Consider the following 22,949-nt stretch of genomic DNA (forward strand, 5'->3'; position numbering starts at 1 on the left):
TTTTTTTATTTAGTTGTAGATGGGAACACTTATCTTTTTTTTTTAATTTTTTATTCTAATTTGTTATATATGACATTACAATTCATATTACATATATAGAGCACAATTTTTTTTCATATCTCTGGTTGTATACAAAGTAACAATTATCTTTATTTATTTTTTATGTGGTGCTGAGGATAGAACCCAGTGCCTCATGCAAGCACTGTACCACTGAGCTACAGCCTCAGCCATGGTAAATTCTTATCACAATCCTAATCCGAAACAGTGAAAGTTTGAATTAATAAAGTTAATATTCCATAATCAAAATCACTGAACCACAAAACTCAAAATCTTCAAAAGTCATTTTACATAATAATTCACTTTAGAGACATGGACTCCTTCCCAGTCAAAAAAAATTGATGGTTCTACATCCCTTTGTTGCACAATGGCTGAGGTGGACCAAGCACATGGATCTCCAGACCTTCCCCCCACAGCCCTCTCACCACACCCAACAAAGAGCTAGAGGACTACCACAGAAAAGCCAGATCTGTGGGTCCCTCTACCTGTTGTGTTTTTAATTAGTCAATCAAGAATACAGATAAACAGGTGCTGGAGTTGTGGCTCAATGCTAGAGCACTTGCCTAGCATGTGTGAGGCACTGGGTTCAATTCTCAACACTTCATATAAATAAATGAATAAAATAAAGGTCCATCCACATCTAAAAAAAATTTAAAAAAAAATAGAATATAGGGGCTGGGGTTGTGGCTCAGCGGTAGAGAGCTCACCTAGCACGTGCGGGGCCCTGGGTTCGATCCTCAGCACCACATAAAAATAAATAAATAAAAACAAAGGTATTGTGTCCAACTACAACTAAAAAGAAAAATAAATATTAAAAGTTAAAAAAATAGAATATAAACATACATAAAACAACATAAAATCAAAGGGAATAAAAAAATTCCTGAATATAAGGAAGATTCTGTGTTTTTATAGGAAAACATTTTTATTATTCAGAGAAAATTTCAAATGCTTCAGGAAAAAATGGAAAAACATATAGAAAAAAATGTTAATAACTGTAATGTTTACATAGAAGGTATATGAACGTTCAGAATAGAAAAGTGGAAATTCTCTTTTCCCATGACTCCCTCTCAGGCCCCTACAGTCTTTCTCAGAGCTAATTCATGTTCCCAGTTTCCTGGAGATTCTTCTAGAAGATACTCCCAGCACACATAAGCATAAATGGATGCAGACACTACTTAAGCTTTTATACACTTTTGTTTCCCTTTAATTTATCTTGAGGACTGTGTCATATTTTTCTGACAATTTATTCAATATTCTACTGTGAGAAAAACATAATCATTTAAAAAATAAGAACCAAGCAACAATGGATAACCTAAGAGAGTGCTGCCTCAGCTACCTGAAGAGAGATAACTGTATGAAATTACAGTTCTATAGGCAGTTGCAAAATAACCTCCTCCCTCCCGCTAAAGCATGCATCAGGTCACTCTGGGCAGTGACTCCAGGATTCATGGGATGATGACTCAGGCATCTGAACATCTGCACGTGCTCAGGCTTAGTGGGAGAGTACAGAGAGGGATATCAATTTAATCTGATTGGGTTATCAAGTTTGTAATTTTAAAATAGTATATTGATTCTCTAGCTATTTTTTTTAAAGGGTACTTAAAAGATTTATCTTTATTACTATGGTAAAAATGACTGTTCAAATCTTTATCATGATTATCACCTGCATTTTCATAGTTTGCCATTGCTCCTTCACTAGGGCTGGTCCGTTTAATGGCATTCCGGTATTTGTCCAGAATATCCTCAGCAACCTGAGCTTGTGCAGTGAGCCTAGGGCTGGGATCATCTGCAGGGGAAAGGAAGGTGAGAGAATTAGTTCCTTGGGTTTGTACTAGCGATGATGTTAGTAATGATACCAGTAGCACATCCCAAAGGCAGATTAGGAGGTCAGACTTAAAAAGAGCACATATCTCAATGTTAAGAGGCACCATGCAGCTGCCTGCTCATCCCATTTCTAGGTCTAAGAGCCTTGTCAAAGCAGAAAATTGGGAGGAGTCACTCCACCTTCTCATCATCACCAGAATTCTGCATGACAGTGACAAACTTCAGTGCAGACTGAATGGATAACAGGTTTCTAAAGGGCTTACACTGAAATCACTGTTAATAGCAATTCATGCTAACAAAACTTCCAAAGATGCACTTTTATATGCAGACTTCATTTAATCAAATATCTCTATGATGAACAAAAAAGAACTATTTAAACTTAAACTTTTTAATGATGAGATGTGCCTTTCTCTATTCTTTCTTCATGAATTAATTCCTTTCTACAGCACATCTGAAAGTTACAGATATTCATATACTATCTCACTAGATCTCACCACGATAGTGCAACTGCTGGCACACAGCACTTTTGTGCATACCATGGTCAGCAACACTCAGAGAATCTAGACATCCTGAGAGAGTGCTGGAATGGTACCTGAATGCTCTGAGAAAAATTTAACATACCCACAAAATCACAGCTTTGTTTACCTATAGAACTGTTAGGCTGACCAAAAAAAAAAAAAAAAAATCAGCACATCAAAAGTGTTATCTTGGAGTCTTAGAAGTTATTCATTAATTGACTGGGCTGTCAAAGCAAAGGACTGCTATGATCTACAGGACAAAATAGTTTCATGGTAAAGTACAAACACCTGGGATACAGCTAGGCCAATAGATAACCAACCATACCTACATTTAGTTAGAATCCCATTTTATTTATTTTTGGTTTTGGGGATTGAACCCAGGGTTGCTTAATCATTGAGCCACATCCCCAGCCTATTTTATTTTTTATGTTGAGACAAAGTCTTGCTAAGTTGCTTAGGACCTAAGTTGTGCCACTGCAACTGGCAGAATCCTACTTTTACTAAGAAATTCTAAAATCATATCAAAATCATTAGATTTTATACATATGCATATTAATAGTGGCTAAAAGGTTGAGGGTGTAGCTCAGTGGAAGAATGCTTGCTTAGCATGTGCAAAGCCCTAAGTTCAATTCCCAGAGAGAGAGAGAGAGAGAGAGAAGTAGCTAATATTAGCAGCAGCTAACATTTATTGAGTGTTTACCATGTGCCAGAAACTGCACTAAGCACCTTAGGTGGGCTATCTCAATTAATCATCAAACAATCTTATAATAGATAAACAATCTATTATCACCCCATTTTACAGCAGAGCAAATCAAGGCACAGAAGTGAAGCAGCATGTTCGTAGCTTCTTCTTTTGTTTCCATGAAACAATAATTTGGTGTTCATGTCTCTGTAGAATTATATTCAACTATATATAGAAAAAGAATTTCCAAAGTAATTTAATCATATTTAATTTCATGATGAGATCCCTAATAAAATTTCATCTTTTTAAAAATGTCAATTGATAGAACCTTTACCATTACAGAATCTTGTTTTGGAGGGGGAATACTTTTTGCTGATAGCTTTTGAGTGCTAATAAAGGCTCTGAAAAAGGGACAACGTAATTTGGCTACACATAGTAAGAACCATTACCACGTTGTTATAACCTATGTTTCTATTAACACCATTCTTAAAATTTTTAACCCAAGAAAATAATTAAAACAAAAATGTTATGTATACAAAGCAGTAAGGACGATTTTCATGGCTAAAAACTGGAAAATATTTAAATATCCAATAGAGAATGTTTTACTATAGTAAAATCAGATTATTTTATTGTCAATAAAAATGATTCAAAAGCCAACTAGACCTGGTAGAAATTGAGAGTTCATAAAATGTCACGTGGTGAAAGAATACAAAGTTTCAAATATAATCTAATTCAATCATGAAAAAGCCACTATGTACAAACACAGAAAAAACATTGGAAGAGAATATGAGAAAAATAGTAGTTAGGGTAGTAGGATTACTGCCAGATTTGTTGAGAAATGTCCTTTTGTAAGATTTGTAATTAATTTAATAACTTTCAGTGGGTCATTAATTAAGACTGGGTAAAAATTTGGGGGGGGGGGTTACTGGGGACTGAACTCAGGGGCACTTGGCCGCTGAGCCACATCCCCAGCCCTATTTTGTATTTTATTTAGAGACTGGGTCTCACTGAGTTGCTTAGTGCCTCACCATTGCTGAGGCTGGCTTTGAACTTGTGATTCAGCCTGTCTTAACTCTTGTCTCAGCCTCCCGAGCTGCTGGGATTAGAGGTGCCACTGCGCCTGGCAGGACTAGGTAGAAATTTTTACACCCACAGGGAAGCTTGACTACTTGAGTCGAACCTAAAGAAAATGAATCACTATATTTAAAAAAAAAAAAATACTTATTCTACCTACCTTAGCTTCTAGTGTCAATACCAAGAATTCAAAACATATTGCCAATAATTTATAATTTCACCAGTTATTAATTATTTTTGCACCCAGGGCCTTGCACATGCTAGGCAAGTGCTCCACCACTGAGCTACACCAAAGTTTTTAATTTTAAAAATTAAATATTAAAGTAATTTTACCCAAAATAGTTCAGTTTGTATGTACTGGTGTTCTTCTAACACTAAGAACTAGGAAATGGAAAACGTACATAAATACCTTGCCAAAAAGACAATCTCTTTCTCTTTCCAACCAGACTGACAAGTCCCTATGAACCAGGGTCCTATGCGATTTGACTGAATACCCACAACATGTAACACAGTGCCTGGCATGAAAAAGATGATCAATAAGTATTTGCTGATTAAATAAGACAAACTGGGCTGCTCTCAACAGGGAACTGTGGCCTGAACACCCTTTCTTACAGGGAAGTCACCATATCCAATAAAGCAGGTATGCTTTATTTGCTATGCCAGGACATGGAGATATAGCTAAATATACAAAACTAGGTACTAGAACTATAAGCATTAAATGGGTTGCTACCTGTACCATACTGATCTCTTTGAGGAGGCTGTTCTTTTGAGCTTTATCCCATTTTTTAATTATAAATCTTCATTTTATACTGGGCACCAAAGCAAACATGTGATCCCAGCTATGTGGAAGGCTGAAACAGGAGGAAAACAAGTTCAGCAACTTAACGAGACTTTATTTCAAAATTAAAAAGTAGAAAGGGCTGGAGATGTAGAGTACCCCTGGGTTCAATCCCTAGCACCACAAAAAATAAATAAAAATTTAAAAAAAATTTTCATTTAAACTATAGTAGGACAGTAGGATAACTTATTTTAAAATCAAAATTAGGGGAAAAAAAGAGGTGAGAAATGAACTTCCTTCTAGGTGCTCAATAGCATTTAGGAAACAATACCTAGTTATCAAATTCAAGGTTGGGTCATTAATACTACCTCTCAAACTCTTTTCTTTTAGGGTACTTATTTATAATGGGCCAACAAAAGGGTGCAGGAATACAAATGCTGGATACAGTAAAAACCCAATCTCTAGTTGTATTTTCCTTGGGTCAGATAGCAATGTTAGAGTGGCTAGCTGTAAAAAATTAGTAAAGTTTTAAATCTTTTATTATAATAGTTGACATTTATGATACTGTTTGAACACTTTATCATGGGGGGAAAAAAAAGGAAATGATTAGGTAAAAGAGAATTTCACTGTGCTCCTGAATAGACAAGAACAAACTGTAGATGGAAATAAATTTAGAATTCTATGATCATTGTTAGAGAAAATTACTCAATCAATGATCTAAAGGTCTGGCATGCACAGTACAATTGTCACCACTCTCCCATAGGCACTGTGCCATCAACCCACTAGACGGCGAGCTATGGAGGGTGCCCAGAGGCTCAGGATCAGGGCCCTCGTCATAAATGTAAGTTATAACAATGAGGATGAGGATGGTGGTGGCAGTCTGCAGGAAGAGCACACTGAGATTCACTGTGGCCACCAACTGGAAACCACAGGGCTATGAAGAACACACTCCCCACCGTGCACACACAGACACACTCTTCTAAAAAGGCAACACTATGGCACCCAAGAAAAAGTGTTATGAAATATGTGCTCTGGGAATGAAGGAGCCAGGAAGTCCATGGGTCTACAAACCTGTGAGTGTTGAGAATCTGTCAGGCCCCAGATCATCTTTGTCTTTTTCTTGTTTTTCTTTCTTTCTAAATGGTATAGGAGCTGGAAATTAAATAAAGTCAGTAGTGTGACATATAACATACTGCACTACTTGGAAGTTAACTGGTGGGCCAACATTTCTAAGTGAAAGGAGGAGGAAAAGTTTAAAAGCTAAAAAATTCCCAAGCGTCGACTGATAATCATTCTTAAAAAATAGCCCTGAAGGTTCTTAAAGAAGCTTTCAGAATCTGCTTATAGTCATCCACCATAAGAAGAATAATTTAGGCGGGATCATGGGGACTAGATCAAAACCACTGCCTCTTAACCTCTCTGCAAATCAGCACAGTCAAAAACTCTTGCTTCATTCTTTCCTCCCCACCAAGTGGGCTTGAGTATGGCATGAAGCAGCTCTCCTCAGTGCCTAGGTGCCACAGCACTGGGAGAGGCCTGTGGAAGAGGTTCCTAGCTGCTGCTGCTGATCTCTCCTTTCAAGAAGAGAGGTTTTTTTGCCAACTCAAATGATGCCAGGATATTCACAAAAAAACAAAAAAAAAACAAAAAACCAATATTATACAACTACCTTCCAAAATAAACACTGCATAATACTTAGGGTATAAACATTTTCAATGAACACAGACATAAAAAGCTTAAATTTGTTCCAGGACTACAAAAGATGAATTTTCAATATTAAATTAGCAATGGCATCCATTTTCCTGCAATAAACGATAGCAATACATTTGTCAACAGTCCAACATGTTTAACTTCAACGACATATGACCAGCATGACTTCCATTTATGAAACCATTACCATTTTCCTGCAAAGAATATTTCTAATCTCTGCCTTAGCATTCTTCTGAGTGAACCCATTTCCTACACTCTCAAAACATCTAGAAATTTAGGCCCATGAAGGCTCACAGAGGAGTTGAGATACTGGCTCTCCAAGAGAGATTTTGGGGTTTTGTTTCTTCTTGCTAATACAGTATTCTAAAATTTTATAATATTACCTTTAGGCATGGCTGAAACAAAACGTTTTCTCCACCAAGGTCTGTTCCTGTCTGACTTCTCGTCATCACTATCTTTGCGTTCTTCAATCTGCAGAAAAAGTTTAATGCTTTATTTGGTGTTGATAACTATGGATAAGTTACTATAAAAAAGATTTCACAAAGTCTATGAAATACAAACACCAGGCCTATGTGCCTTAAAGCAAAACTGTTCGTATTGCCATGTAGGTAAATTCTGGAATATGAAAGTTACCTCTCAAGCACTAGACTATGATCTGCTTGAGGGTTTATCTCATTACTGTTAGTTAACTAGAAGCTTAAGGAAGAGCCTGATATAGAGTAGGAACTCCAAAAATATTTATGGAGGTCTGGGAATATGGCTCAGTGGTAGAATATATACTTTGCATGTGTGAGACTCTGGATTCAATCCCTGGCAACACACACACAACACACACACAATAAACAACAACAACAACAAAAAAACTGATGGATAAGTAAACACAGCTTAAATAAACTCTAGAGGGGTAGTAGAGATGGTGGAAGTAATAGTATTAATAATAAAACCAGGTGTAAACTGTGTGCAAAAAAATAGATATTATCTCATTTAATCCTCACAGTAGTCTTAGAGACAGGCTGTATTATTAGGGCTTTTTATAGATGAGAAATGCATAGCTAAATGAGATTATCTCCCTATCTTCCCCTAGTTACACAGCCTGCATGAGGACAGCTAAGACTCAAACTTAGAACTAACGAACTTCAAAAAAATCCAGATTTGAGCTGGACATGGTAGTGCATGCCTGTAATCCCAGCAACTCAGGAGGATCTCAAGTTCAAGTCCAGTCTTAACAACTTAATGAGACCCTGTCTCAAATTTTATTTATTTATTTATGTATTTTTGGTGCTGGGTATTGAACCCAGGGATGCTCTGCCATTGAGCTACAACCCCAGCTCTTTTCATTTTTTTGAGACAATGGTCTCACTAAATTTCTTAGGACCTGAGTTGCTGAGGCTGGCCTTGAACTTGTGATCCTTCTGCCTCAGCATTCCCAGTCCTGGGATTATAGGTATGCACCACTGAGCCTGGCTTTTAAAAGAAAGACTGGGGATGTAGTTAATGGTAAAGCACCCCTTAATTCAATCCCTGGTATGCTCCCCACCTATCAAAAATGTCCTGGTTCTGATCACCATTATACAGAGTTATATTTAACTTTGTCATGTCAAAGAGAAAGGACTATAATTCCTTCACTAGCCTGTGGTGTGACCTCAGACAAATATCTTAAATTTCTTTTCCTCACCTATAAAACTGGGGTTGAAAATACCTTCTCCAAGGGCATCAATGTGAATAGAGAATCAGACCCTAAGCAGAGAGATAGGGGCCTCTGTGCCAGGGAGGAGTTAGCAATAGTGATGGGAAATTAAATACATATAAGGCAGACTGATCAAATAAGTACATGAATAAAGAATAAGAATAGCAGGGTTCTGGGCTGGGGCTGGGGTTGTTGCTCAGTGGCAGAGCATCTGCCTAGCACATGTGAGGCACTGGATTCAATCCTTAGCAACACATAAAATAAACAAATAAAATAAAGGCATTCTGTCCATCTACAACAACAACGAGAAATTGAAAAAAAAAAAAAAAGAATAGCAGGGTTCTCACTATTGAAGAATGGAGTTATATAAGCATGGAAGGAAAAAGATAAATGAACACACAGGTAAATGTGTAGATAGATAGACACACACACACACACACACACACACACTCCCCCCCCCCCCCCACTTTACCTAGCTTTGTCCAATGAGAGGTCCAGGGAACAGCAACATCTCTACAGAAATGGACACTGATTGATCTCAATTTCTAAAAACTATTTTTCACTAAAAAGAACCAGGGTTCCTTGGAGAAATTACTGATTTCAGGACTAGAGCCGTCAAAGTACAATATAAGCTTGTAACATCTCATGCCAGGAAGCAAAAACAGAAACAAACTTAAAAAATGATGGAGACAAGTCAAAAGAACCCTGGAGGTAGGCATGGTGGCGCACACCTATAAACCCAGCAGTTCAGGAGGTTGAGACAGGAGGATCCCAGGTTCAAAGCCAGTCTCAGTAATTAAGCCAGGCACTAAGCAACTCAGTGAGACCCTGTCTCTAAATGAAATACAAAATAGGGCTGGGGATGCGGTTCAGTGGTCAAGTACCTCTAAGTTCAATCCCTGGTACCCCCCCCCCAAAAAAAAAGAAAAGAAAAAGAACCCTGAAACCAGCTTGAAAGTTTCTGACTAGCCAAATAGGGACAACTGGGCTTCAAAAATAAACAACACTAATAAACCCACTGACCACAAGAAAGAACCAGAAGACCATAAATATAATCGTAAGTATACAAATTTAAAATTTTTATAAATAGGATAGTTACATTTTTTCAAAGTGCCTCCCCCAAAATACTCATTCATTACAAAGGAAACAGAGCAACTTTCCAAGAGGTAAACCTTAGCAGATACCACCTTCAACAAATGATCCAAACGAACAAATTAAAACTGTGTACTCCTTAATTGGATGCAATGAAAAGAATGCAGTGACACCTTAGTGATAAGATTGCTAAAATAAATAAATAAATAAATGAACTAAATCTAATTATGAGAAAACATCAAATTCAAACTAAGGGACATTTAGAAAAGAACTGGCCTGTAAGTTTCAAGAGGATCAAGGTCATAAAAGTCAAGGAAAAACTGAAGAACTATTGTAGATTGAAAGAAACTAAAAAGGCATGACAACTAAAAGCAATGTGTCATTCTGAATCAGGTCCTTTTACAACAAATAACTGGAGACACACAAACACGGTTGTGAGAATTAAATGGTAGTCATGTATCAGCACTCATCTCCTAATGTTTATGGTTGTTTTATGATGTGTAGAAGAATGTACTTATTTGTAGCAAACTTATTCTAAAGTTTTCAGAGGTGAGGGAGAATCAGGTTAACTTCGAACTTACACTCAAAAGGGGAAGAAGTGTTCTTTTGTTGTACATCCAATGTTTGTGTAACTTTATAATTATTTCAAAATTTAAAAATCATACTGCTAGGTGTGGTGGTACGCATCTGTAATCCCAGAAGCTCAGGAGGCTGAGGCAGGAGGATCACAAGTTAAGGCCAGTCTCAGCAACTTAGCCAGACCCTTTTTAAAAAGAAAAAAAGGGGGTGGGGGAATGGGGGTTCTAGGATTGTGGCTCAGTGGTAGAGCACTTGCCTAGCATGTGCAAGGCACTGGGTTCAATCCTCAGCACCACATAAAAATATATAAATAAATAAAAGTTATTATGTCCACCGATAGCTAAAAAAATACTTAAGGGGCTGGGATTGTGGCTCATGGTAGAGTGCTCGCCCACCATGCATGAAGCACTGGGTTTGATCTTCAGCACTACATAAATGTAAAATAAAGATATTGTGTTCACCTAAAACTAAAAAACAAATATTAAAAAAAAAATTAAAGGGCTGGGGATGTGGCTCAAGTGGTAGCGCGCTTGCCTGGCATGTGTGCGGCCCGGGTTCAATCCTCAGCACCACATACAAATAAAGATGTTGTGTCTGCCAAAAACTAAAAAGTAAATAGTAAAAAAATTCACTCTCTCTCTCTAAAAAAAAAAAAAAAATTAAAATTAAAAAAAGAAAAAGGGATGGGGATGTGGCTTAGTCTCTAGGTTCAATCCCTAGTAACAAGAAAAAAACATCATACCTCATTTAGCCATCTCAGAGGGATACTGTGAGTTTTAAATGAAATTAGATACAAAAACTGCCTGGAGAAATGTGAAGTATTATAAAAATACAAGATAGTATTATTATAAAACCAAAGCTATACAGATTTCCTATGGGTTGTGGCAATGGTCATACTAGTCTAACAGCTCATCTTTAGTGAGTATTACAGTCTATCCTTAATTTGGGAGTTACATATTCATGTTCATTTCAGAAATCTAGAGAAACTGGCAGGCAGAACTCTGAGCTGAGCACAATCAGCAAACTCTACATGGCTGTGTTCCCGTACCTCTCCTCTTGAAGAGTCCTTACTCGGGGACGAGGATGATGAGTGAGGTGCAGCCACCAAAGAAGTAGCACCAATGGCTGCAGCTGGAGGGAGTTCTCGCTCTTCATTCCCTGGACGACGGTTCCAGCTGGGGTCACTCATGGGTCTCCGGACAGAAGATACTATATCAGAGCTCCTGCTGCGAACTAGTCTCTCAGGGTAAGAATGCCTTTGCTTAAAAGCCTCCATTTCAGCTGGAGTTAACATGTGGGAACCAAAGTTGGGCAACCTGGCCTCATTTCCTCCCACTGCTCCTTCCAGGATCGGGGGGTCTGGGGGTGGATGTGATGGCCTGGCATAGTGAACCTTAGGCCTTACTACAGCAGAAGCCCCTGCAACACAGCAAAAAAGCTTTGCAGTCAAGACACAACCAATTCAATAAAGGTATTACCAAAAGAGTCTGGTTTCTTTCTTCTATGACAAGAGTCCAGAAGTTCCTTTCATTAGTTTACCTTCATGTGAAGACAGAGGATCAAACATGGCGAGCAGAGACTCTGCCTGAGAAGGAGGAGAGGTCAGCTGGTGGGCGCCTGGAACAAGAGGGCAAACTGTGAGACCACACTAGAAATCAGAGGGCTTCAATACACGAGTGAGTGGTCTAGTGTTCTTTATAGTTTTCTTTTTTTAAAAAACAAATTTTATTTATATATGACAATAGAATGCATTACAATTCCTATTACACATATAGAGCACAATTTTTCATATCTCTGGTTGTATACAAAGTATATTCACACCAATTCGTGTCTTCATTCATATACTTTGGATAATAATGTTTATCCATTCCACCATCATTTCTAACCCCATGCCCCCTCCCTTCCCCTCTCATCACTCTGCCCTATCTAGAGTTCATCAATGCCTCCCATGCTACCTCTCCATACCCTACTATGAATCATTCAGCATTTGGCTATTTTTTTAAAAAATTTTTTATTTTACTTGTTTATTTTTTTATGTGGTACTGAGGATTGAACCCAGCGCCTCGCACATGCAAGGGGCTGGGTTCAATCCTCTTACCTCATAAAAATAAATAAATAAAATGAAGGTATTATGTCCAACTGCAACTAAAAATTTTTTTTTAAAAAAAATTGAGGGTCACACCAGAATAAAATGAAATTCTGATTATTTCAAATTCATTTCATTTTCATCTTCACACATAGATATTCATTACTTTAAGGTTTCTAGAATACATGTGCCTATTAATTCTAATGACCCAGTGCTACTATGGTTAATACAGACAGCACAGGCCCAGAGACCTAAATTATTACACTTTCCAGAAAGTCATAGCCTCCCCTGAGACTTACCTTCCCCCCTAGAAAAACAGGGAAATATTATCTATAGAAGATATATAAAAAAAAAGAATGGTAAAATTTGAAATCCTAATATTGCTCTCTGCAAATGATTTATTAATTTTATTAATGCATCTAAATATACCCATTAAATGGTAACATCAACTATCTTTCAAAATAAAAAATAACTGTTTTCCAAAGTAATGAGAAGAATGGCACTGTTTAACATTTTTGAAAATTTCTTTAATGTATGGTTTAACAGAACCCAGTTGAATTCTCATATCTGCTTTGTTTGCTTTCTTTTAGGTGCAGCACTAGGGATTGAACTCTGGAACAGTCTACATCTGGGCTAGAGCTCCAGTGCTCCTAATCACCCCTGCTCTTTTTCTTTTTGAGACAGGGTATTACCAAGTTGCCCAGGCTGATCTTGAACTTGCAATCCTCCTGCCTCAGCCTCCCAAATTGCTGGGATTAAAGGTACACAACACCAGCATTTGCATCTCTGTTTTCAATGTGTTCAGTATGTGTTTTTGGTTGTAGTATATAAGAAAAAAATCTGACTTCACACAGATATGTAGTTGGAAAAGGGATGATTTTTTTTTAAATTGCAATTCTGGGGGGGATCAAATCAGGGCCTTCCTGGCACATGTTAGGTAAATGCTCAACCACTGAACTAGGATCCCCTGCATAAGATGATAAATTAAAGTGTGGATATTCTTTGATACTCTACCAAATCTTGAAAAGAGGTAGTTTTTTTAAAAACCAGCTACAAGGTGGAAACTGAAATCAAATCAGTAAACTTTTGTTCTCTATTACATTAAAGTTAACTGTTTTGTCTTATACTTTGAATGGATCTTATACTATGCATAATTTTACAAGCTCGTGAGTTGATCCTTCAGAAAATACTTTTTAAATAAGTTACATAGATCTTCCAAATGCTGACATATTTCACAATGTAATATAAAAAGACATTGGTATCACCTCCAATCTCACCAAAAAGAATTTAAATAACAATGTTGTCAAACTCATGAAAGTGTATATAGGTTTCCAAAGTTCTTAATTTTTATCTGTTTGAATTTTACCATTGGTACAAACTATATTAGTCATTTTCCTTGAAGTTAACAGGCTCACTTTGTTAATTTTCCAAAAAATGTTTGCTGAGTATATAAACCACAGTTTGTCACTCAAGTAAAAATGTTTTTTCCAAGAAAAATAAAACAACTGGCTGTTAAACTAACAGCTCAATCATATAAGTGCTCTTCCTTAAGACATCATATTTCAGAATGCAGCATTATAGGTATTTCTATTTCTTCACACAGAATATTAAAAAGATGTGTATTCATGGGTTGAGATGTAATGAAATAATATTTATTGCCAGGTGAGGGGGTGCATGCCTGTAATCCCAGCAACTCAGAAGGTTGAGGCAGGAGGATCACAAATTTGAGACAAACTTCAGCAATTTAGCAAGACACTGTTTCACAATAAAAAGAGCTAGGGATATAGCTAAGTGCTAGAGCATTTGCCTAGCATGTGTGAGGCCCTGGGTTCAACCCCCAGTACTACAGGGGAAAAGAAAGAGAGAGAGAAAAAGAACAAGCACAATAACAGTATATATAATTTGCTTCATCAAAGACATCCATGATCAAAACTTCCCTTACTTATAACTGTGAGTGAAGAATTCATGGTGCTGATATGGTTTGGTGCCCTTATTTCTTGCTAAGGCCCCAGCAAATTTTATCCACCTTTGCTTGTGTGCCAACAATGCAAATAGCAACCCATGAAAAAGGACAATAAACTTTTTTTTTTTTTTTTTTTTTTTTTTTTAGTTGGACATAATACCTTTAGTTTTTATTTTTACATGCTTCAGGGTTTGAACCCAGTGCCTCGTGAATGCCAGGCAAGTGCTGTACCACTGAGCCAAAACCCCAGCCCCAGGACAAGAAAATTTAATAAACAGTTTTGACCTCATATTCCCCTATTCTCAAAAGAGTCTTAAAGACCGTCTGTCAGTTGTCCACTTTGAGACTGCCGCTTTAGAACTATGGTTCTCAACTGGTGGCTATTTTTTTCCCCAAAGGGATCATTTAGCAATGACTGGAGATAATTTTGGTTGTCATGACTCTGAAGGGTGGCAGGCATGAACTACTGGAAGAGGCAGGGATGCTGCAAATAATCCTATAACATGCAGGACAGGCTATCACAACAAAGAATTATCTGGCCCAAAATGTCAACAGTGTTGAGGTTTAAAAAGACCTGGGTTAGAAGTACTAGAGGTACAGTTCAGTAACAATGTGCTTGCCTGGACGGTGCAAAGCCCTGAGTTCAATCCCCAGCACCAACAAAACAAAGCAAAAAACAACTCCAATTTAGAACAAGTGTAAAAAAAGAAAAGCTACTTCAAAACCCACGGTCCCACATATAAAACCACTGCTAGCATTCTGGTACTTCTTCCCAATTCTTTTTCTATGCATATAGGTTTTCTTACCCCTACCCTGGAAAGGCTCAAATATGCAGAGTTTTTAATGCTTTATTACTTTAATTATAAAATTCTATAAAATATTTTCCCTGTAATATTATATTCAAGGTATTTCTCTAAGTTATTTCATATTCTTTAAGAGCATCTTAAAAACATCTGCATACATTTTAATTAGTGGTTACTTAAAAATTCACTTAGTCATTCTGTTTTTCAATTATTGGTTACCATTTTCTGCCAGTATAAATGTTATAAAGGCCATCTTTGTGCATAAGAATTCTCCTTCTCCACATATGGAATTATTTTCTCATGACAGATTTCTAGAAGTAGACTAACCAGACAAAACTTAGAATACAAACACTGCAAGTCTTAAGTACATATTGACAAATTATGCCCCAAAGTGCTATACCAATTGGTATTATGACCAGCAATGTGGAAGAATGCCAGTTTCGACCACACATGAGATCGAAAAAAAATTTTTAAAAAGTCATTCTCATTTCCCCTTCTTACCATGAGTTATTTCATCCATGTCTGGACTAGTGACAGAATCTTTACCCCCAAAATCAGAGCTACACTCAGATCTTAGGTCTTCAATCTTATTAGGAATATCCTCAGAGGTTGCACTTATACCTTTAAGAAAAAATAGTAAAAAATAAACAGCAAGAAGGACAAAATAGCCACACAAAAAATATTTATAAAGTTTAAAGAAATGTAAACATTCTCAATTTATATATGTCCCAGGTGTATACATGTGAGTTATTTAGAATTTATCCTTTATTATGCCATTGCTCAAATATACTTATCTTGCTTTATACAGCATAATTAGAATTATCCTATGGTATCTAAATACTGTAGCAGAGGCTACCAAGAATGGAAACAGTTGTATAGGGATCATTTGCCAATTACTTCAACAGGCTCTAAAAGCCAAACGTTAAATTTTCTTTTTTTTTTTTTTAATTAATTTATTTTTTAGTTCTGGGCGGACACTACATCTTTGTTTGTATGTGGTGCTGAGGATTGAACCCAGGCCGCACACATGCCAGGCGAGCGCGCTACCACTTGAGCCACATCCCCAGCCCCCAAACGTTAAATTTTCAAAGATTAAAGGGGCCATAGAAATCACTTGGTTTCCTGGAAATTACTCAGCTCTCAAATAAAACATATCTCTTTGGCATCAACCTTATAAAGGGGGGGGAGGTGGATAACACCTTCTAATTCCTAGACCGACCTTAAAACAAGACAGACATACCCGACACGACACTGAGGCCTGGTGTGCTGGGGCGGGAACTGACCTCCCTGACATCTGTATCATCAGATGTGCTGCCCAGTCCAGAACAGCTCTCCAGCTCTTGTAGGCGCTCCTCCTGCTTTAGGTCCGGGGCCTCTAAGCAAAAAACAGAAGCCACATCAGTGATTCTGTCAACATGCCACAATTTCAGCTTTTGTGACCTAGATAAACAAAGCTCACCAGGTATGAATGAAATCAGTATAAATAGCTTTCTAAGAATAGGCAAGTTAGCAAACTAGTTAGATTAAGTGTTAAAGAAGTTACAGTTGTGATTTCATCCCAATGTAAGCCAGTTTGTTGGGTTTCTAGATCACTATTATAAAGTATGCTCTTGGTTAACATGTAAAGTGGAAAAGAATATATGGAATAGCTTAGCAGTAAATCAACCAGCTCCAAAAAATGAACTTGTACTTAGATGGATACTTGATAGATGATGAGCTAATCTTACTGTCTTGCACTCATCTCCTAACAAGGTTAGCATGTCTGAATGCTTTAGTATAGCATTATAAAACATATCAGGATCACTTAATCATCCTTACACCAAATAAATCAGAATGTAATGCAGAAATAGTTACTTATATTTGCATTCTGTAATTGACATTTAGTTGAAGGTAAAGATTTGTCTTCAAAATCAGAAAAAAGTAAGACTGTAATACATACATAAGAAAAAAGAAAAGTACAAAATACTTTATATATATTTATAAAAAACCCTATACAGAAGAATGAATTCTTAGGAACACAGTGCTTTGACGTTAATTTATGTATTTTAAACATACATTAAACATCTTTTAAGGGGTAAAATGTTCCCCTAAGATAAACCTAGGCATGCTCACCAGGAAGTCAACCACTCAGGACCTGAACTATGTTGCTACTCTTACCTTGGGATAAGTTGGTGGGAGACACGAAACTCTGTGACCCATTTAGAACCCTAATGAGTTACAAACAATTGCTTCCAAAATAATTGAACACAGTCAGAAAGCACCTTTCATCTTAGTCTATACTATCCAACAATGTGTCTTTTCTTTTTTAAAAAAATATTTTAGTTGTAGTTGGACACAATACCTTTATTTTTATTTATTTATTTTTTTTATGTGGTGCTGAGGATCAAACCCAGGACCTTGCATGTGCTAAGCGAGCGCTCTACCACTGAGCCCCAGCCCCAGCCCCATGTCTTTCTTTTTTTTTCAGCTTACTACAGTGTCTTTATTTATTTACTTTGTTTTAAATAAATGACGCGGAATGCATTACAATTTATATTACACATTCAGAGCACAATTTCCATGTCTTTTCTTAATGGGAGGAAAAAACTCTAATTTTCCATTTGAAATTTTTAGCAACATGATTACTTGTCAAGTGCACATTTGACATAATATATCTAACATAGAAATTAGGAAACCTTACATTTAAAACTTCTGTGCAAATGAAAACGCAAACAATGATAGCATACTAACCTGAGTCACTTGGTAGTACCTCTACGCTCCAAGCTTCGCTTGTTGTCTCTGAGATGGTAGAACCAGTGCAGGGGTCAAGAAGTACTGACCCTGAACCTGGGAGGCACAGCAAACTGCCTAACATGTTCTCCGCGGCTGCACCTGTGTGATCAGTGGGGAGCAAAGTATGAAGAGAGATCTGACAAGAGGCAGTGATGCTGGGGGAAGGAAAAATATTAAGCAAGCAAACTTTATTTTCTACCCACAAAAAAGAAGCCAAGATGAGAGTGATTTCAGTTGGGCATACTACCAACAACACAAAGTTCCTACTCTATTCACAATGGCACAAACTCCTGTTCATCAGATTCCTCCTGCTCAGCCTTGATCCTCCACAGAGAAAACAAATTTGTATTTCAGCAAATTTTATATGTGTCCTAAAGTGCTTTCTAAAATTTATAGTCCTACAGGGATTACAAACACTCAAACAAATAGATTTAACCACAGAAAGTTATACAGCCCAATATGTTTTCTTCTGGCACACTAGTCACATATTCAGAGCAATAAAATATATTTGCAGAAAAATACACAGCTCCTTTATACTACTCACTCAACTGCAAATATAGCTTATTGCTCAAATACAGCTAACTGCCAAGAATAATATTACTTTGGCATCTGGAACAAAGTAGTGCCAAAACCAAATAAGAAATCTATTTACACTATTTAGGAATACAAATAGAATTAAGTATTATTGTATGCCTGTGTTAAAAATACTCAAGAAGAGAATGCTCCGTACTTTTGATTAAACCTAGTAAAATAATGATTCTATTCCCTACATGAAAATATTTTGAAAGCAAGTGCATGTCTATAATCTCAGCTACTTGGGAGGCTGAGGCAGGAGGACAAGTTCACCAACCTGGGCAACTTAGCAAGACCCTGTCTCAAAATAAAAATCAAAAGGGCTAGGATGGAGCTCAGGTGTAGAACTCTTGCCTAGCATGATCAGGCACTGGATTCCATTCCCAATAATGAGGGGAAAAAGAAAAGAAGAAGTTAGAAGTGAAGTTACCTTTTAAAGATAAATCACAAAAGAACTGCAAATAATGTGGGGGCCAGGAGATTAAATGCAGAAAGGAAAAACACTACCTATATTTAGATAAAGAAAAAAGTAGCCAAACATCTTGTTCCATATAGTTAACCAGTTTCCCAGTTAGTGCTAACACATCTGTGTTAACACTCTAATCCATGAAGGGTGGGTGAATCTGAATAACTCAGCAGCAATCTTCCAGAGACACCGAATAGCAATTACCTGCAATTTCTTGCAAGCGATCTTCATCGATGTTAGGGTCAAAATCACTTCCCAAGACATCTGTACTCCAGGTCTCACTCACTGTTTCTGATATGTCCCTATCATCTGTTAGTCCCATCATGTCACGAATCTCAAACTTCCTTAGCTTATCATCAAGATTATCTTGTGTCGTAGCTAACAAAAACAGAATTAAGCACTTTGACAATGGAAGCACAGCTATGATTTTTTAATTAACATTTTAATCAACTTTAAAAAACTTTACATATTTGAATTTGAAGTTACATATTTTATCATTATTAGGCATGTATTACCATACCATTCTACACCTAACTGGGCCAGTCTGTTTCCCACTGACCAACTGATCCTTAGTTAAGATTAGCAGAGCTCCCTGCCACCACCACTGGTGACTATAGATGTCTGAGTGAGCCCAACGCAAGTGAGAAAACCAACCAGCTGACCCAGATCTAAGAGCAAAAATATATGTTTTGAGGTGGTTTACTGTGCAAGATTAGTGTAATAAGTTTTTCTGTTATTTGCAGCAAATTTAATCTTAATTCATACATTGATGAACTGATCCTGTGAAACACAGCAATGCTTCTACTCAAGCCACACAGTCAAATGGCAACATTCTTTTCTAAACATGGACTAAACCAGGGGCCGGGGCTGTAGTTCAGTGGCAGAGTGCTTGCCTAGCTCATGTGAGGCATTGGGTTTGATCCTCAGCACCACATAAAAATAAGTAAAATAAAGGTACTATGTCCATCTGCAACTACAAAAAATTTTTTAAAAAATGAACTGAAGCAGGATTTCTAGAAGTAAAGCTTGGGAAATAAAAACTTGTAAATGCTCCCCATGTACACTAAAGTCTAAGAATCACTGCCTCCAGCCCACTTCAGGGTATGTGCCCTAAACTAGAAATCTTACAATGAACAAATCCAAAAAATGTTTCAAATTAATTTTCCCTAAAGCACTAGAGTATACCCTCCACAACCCCTCATTTTCATTAAATCAAAAACTTTCAATGTTTTTAAGTTTCAATTCAGGTATAGACTTCCTCCAGATCTCTCCCATTTTTTAATCTTTACCTCCTCACTCATTGCTCTACTTAACACCTAAGTAAGCACTATGGCTTCACTTCTTTTAATTGTTGTATACTGGTCCTCTTTCTTACTCCTACCCACTGTCACTGGCCTTCAGGCTAGTGTGTTCTTCCAATGTTTTTATCTATACCTCAATGACCAAAACAGTCTTCCCATATGTTCAATCATTTGTGTACCATTCTTGCCCTATTCTAAATTCCTTGAGCCCTGAGTATTTATTGTGATGTCCCTTAAGTATGACAGAATTGAGATAATATAACTGAATTAAAAATAATTCCTACTGGGCTGGGGTTGTGGCTCAAGCGGTAGCGCGCTCGCCTGGAATGCGTGTGGCCCAGGTTCGATCTTCAGCACCACATACAAACAGAGATGTTGTGCCCACCGATAACTAAAAAATAAATATTGAAATTCTCTCTCTCTCTCTCTCTCTACCTCTCTCTCTCTTTAAAAAATAAAAATAAAATAATTCCTACTGGTGTATGTAATTTGAACCTAAACAATTCACTTAACAATTTAAACATTTTTTTTAACCTTTATTTTGTTTAGTTTTTTTATGTGGTACTGGGGATTGAACCCAGCGCCTCACTCATACTAGGCAAGTGCTCTACAACTGAGCTACAACCCCAGCCTGACAATTTAAACATATTTTTATAAGAAATAAAGGAACACGAATAAATACAAGTTTAACAGTCATTATGTAATAAAATTTACTCTCTTAGTGAACACAGGCAACTTCTATGCAAATATATTGCTCACCTTGCAATCAGGTGAATTCTTTTCTACTTGTACAACTGTGTTCAACTTCACCTTACCTTGTTCATGTTCTAACAGCTGTAGAGCTTCAACTCCATTACTCCCAGAAGGTCCTGCTCCAAGTTCTGATACAGACTCTCCTTCCAGGTCTAGAGAGGACACTGAATTGGACCGATTTGAAGGACCTAGAGAAATGTTTACCCTATGAGCAATCTTTAATAAAACATTCATGAGTCACCATGCAATTTTCATGCCTTGATAAGAGATTAAATACTAAAGTGTTTTTAAAAATATACATGCCCTTTGAGAGAGCAATTCTGCATCTAGGAATTCATTCTAAGGAACTTATCAAAAATTAAGCAGGGTGTGGTGCAAGCCTCTAATCACAGTGACTTGGGTGGCTGAGGCAGGAGTATCACAAGTTCAAGGCCAGCCTTAGCAACTCTGCAAGACCCTCAGTAATTTAGCAAGACCTGGGGATGTGGCTCAGTGGTAAAGCACCCCTGGGTTCAATCTCTAATCCCTCCCACCCCCCAAAAAAAAATAATCTAAGATGGCTTGTTGTAGAACTTATAATGTCTAAAAAGTAGAAGCAATCCACTCATTTACTCAGAAGAATGCTGAAATAAATTATCATATGCCCATTTGAAGTTAGAGAAAAAAGCCATTTGAAATCATGTTATTCAAGAATGTAAAATTACAAAAGGAAATGTTAATGCTATATTATTAAACAAAAAAGGTTATGAACTATTATTTTCTTGCTACAAATAAGTCAAAGTGTTAACTAATATTAACAGAATGGTAAGATTATAGATGATTAGATCTCTTTTCTAAAATGAATATGTTATTGAAGCTGAGGTTGTGGCTTAGTGGTAGAGCACTTGCCTGGCATGTGTGAGACACTCGGTTTGATGCTCAGCACCACATATAAATAAATGAATTAATAAAATTAAAGTCCATCAACATTTTTTAAAAGATATTAAAAATAAATAAATAAATTGAATATGTTCTATATTACTTTTGAAAAGTTAGAAAAAAAGAAGTAATTACGATTACTTCTGTAAAGTTTATTTATTTATTTTAGTTGTTGATGAACCTTTATTTTTTTTATTTATATGTGGTGTTAAGAATCAAACCCAGTGCCTCATACATTCAAGGCAAGCGCTCTACCACTGGGTCACAACTCCAGCCCTATATTTACTTTTTTTCTTTTTTTTTTAATACTTTTAGTTGCCAATGGACACAATACCTTTATTTTGCTTATTTATTTTTATGTGTTGATAAGGATCGAACCCAGTGCCTCACACATTCTAGGTAAGTGCTCTACCACTTAGCTACAACCCTATCCCCCTACATTTACTCTTAAATGTTAGCAAACTTGGGCTTCTTTTCATTAAAAAAGAAAATTTGTCCTAATATGTAGAATGACATATTCTCACTTAACAATCTTAGCTTTTAATTTTCTTTTTTAATTCCTATTTCCATTGTTTCCTACTTTATGAAGTTGTGTGTGAACAGAGGAATGCAGAACATTGAAAGTATATACAACATCCTGAAATACTAGTTAGTCCATTTCTCCCCATGTGTACATGCATTATATCCTTCTAAAGGAGCGCTATAAGCTTTGGTATATATTTATACTGAGAAACAAAACTTGCTATTATTCTATTTAAGTCTAAATAAAGACTTATATCGTCTTCATTTTATATGACCAACAGCCTCTTGCAATCTTAATTTTATTCAGAATACAATCTTTACAGCCAACTGTTCACGCTCATTAGAGGAAAATTTCATTACTCTCCTCAGTGAGAGGCACAGATGGTATATTATAATTTATAAGGCTCCTTTAAAGAACACAAAACAAAGTATTACTTGAATTACACAACTCCTTGAATGAAGTAACCCTTCACCTTCAGATATGCCTTCCAGATTATCACTGCAGAGGGAAAAGCGCAAGGTTTTATCAGGTTTACCGTGGAGTTTGTTTTCATCAACAGGGACATCTCCTTGTCCTCCATCGGAAAGCTGCATGTTTAGGACCTGAAAAACAAAACATCAACTTTGGTTTATTACAAATTAAAGACTGCTAATAAAATAAACCACAGCAAATTCATATTTCAGTTCTTAAATTACCATTTTTAACTAAAACTCATTTACAATGTCTATCGAGCTTTTAAAAGAGTATTTTGGGGATGGGGTGTACCAGGGATTGAATTCAGGGGCACTCA

General features: G+C 36.7%; 1 protein-coding gene across 5 annotated transcripts in view; it reads right to left on the reverse strand.

Moving 5' to 3' along the window:
* Gapvd1 (GTPase activating protein and VPS9 domains 1) overlaps window positions 1–22,949 on the reverse strand; it is an 89,175-nt gene that overhangs the window by 12,931 nt on the left and 53,295 nt on the right. For 2 of the 5 annotated variants that reach the window (XM_076845478.2, XM_076845476.2), the window contains 11 exons: window positions 22,632–22,761; window positions 20,781–20,906; window positions 18,869–19,042; window positions 17,584–17,724; window positions 16,094–16,228; window positions 15,355–15,474; window positions 11,541–11,618; window positions 11,050–11,420; window positions 7,027–7,114; window positions 6,005–6,085; window positions 1,721–1,843 (listed from right to left, as the gene is read on the reverse strand). In XM_076845478.2, coding sequence (XP_076701593.1) covers window positions 1,721–1,843; window positions 6,005–6,085; window positions 7,027–7,114; window positions 11,050–11,420; window positions 11,541–11,618; window positions 15,355–15,474; window positions 16,094–16,228; window positions 17,584–17,724; window positions 18,869–19,042; window positions 20,781–20,906; window positions 22,632–22,761 — 1,567 coding nt within the window. The remainder of the gene's footprint in view (window positions 1–1,720; window positions 1,844–6,004; window positions 6,086–7,026; window positions 7,115–11,049; window positions 11,421–11,540; window positions 11,619–15,354; window positions 15,475–16,093; window positions 16,229–17,583; window positions 17,725–18,868; window positions 19,043–20,780; window positions 20,907–22,631; window positions 22,762–22,949) is intronic. The other 3 variants (XM_076845479.2, XM_076845481.2, XM_076845480.2) reach the window with 3 other exon arrangements.

Source organism: Callospermophilus lateralis, chromosome 2 (genome assembly GCF_048772815.1).
Source record: "Callospermophilus lateralis isolate mCalLat2 chromosome 2, mCalLat2.hap1, whole genome shotgun sequence".
NCBI classification, from domain to species: Eukaryota; Metazoa; Chordata; class Mammalia; order Rodentia; family Sciuridae; genus Callospermophilus; species Callospermophilus lateralis.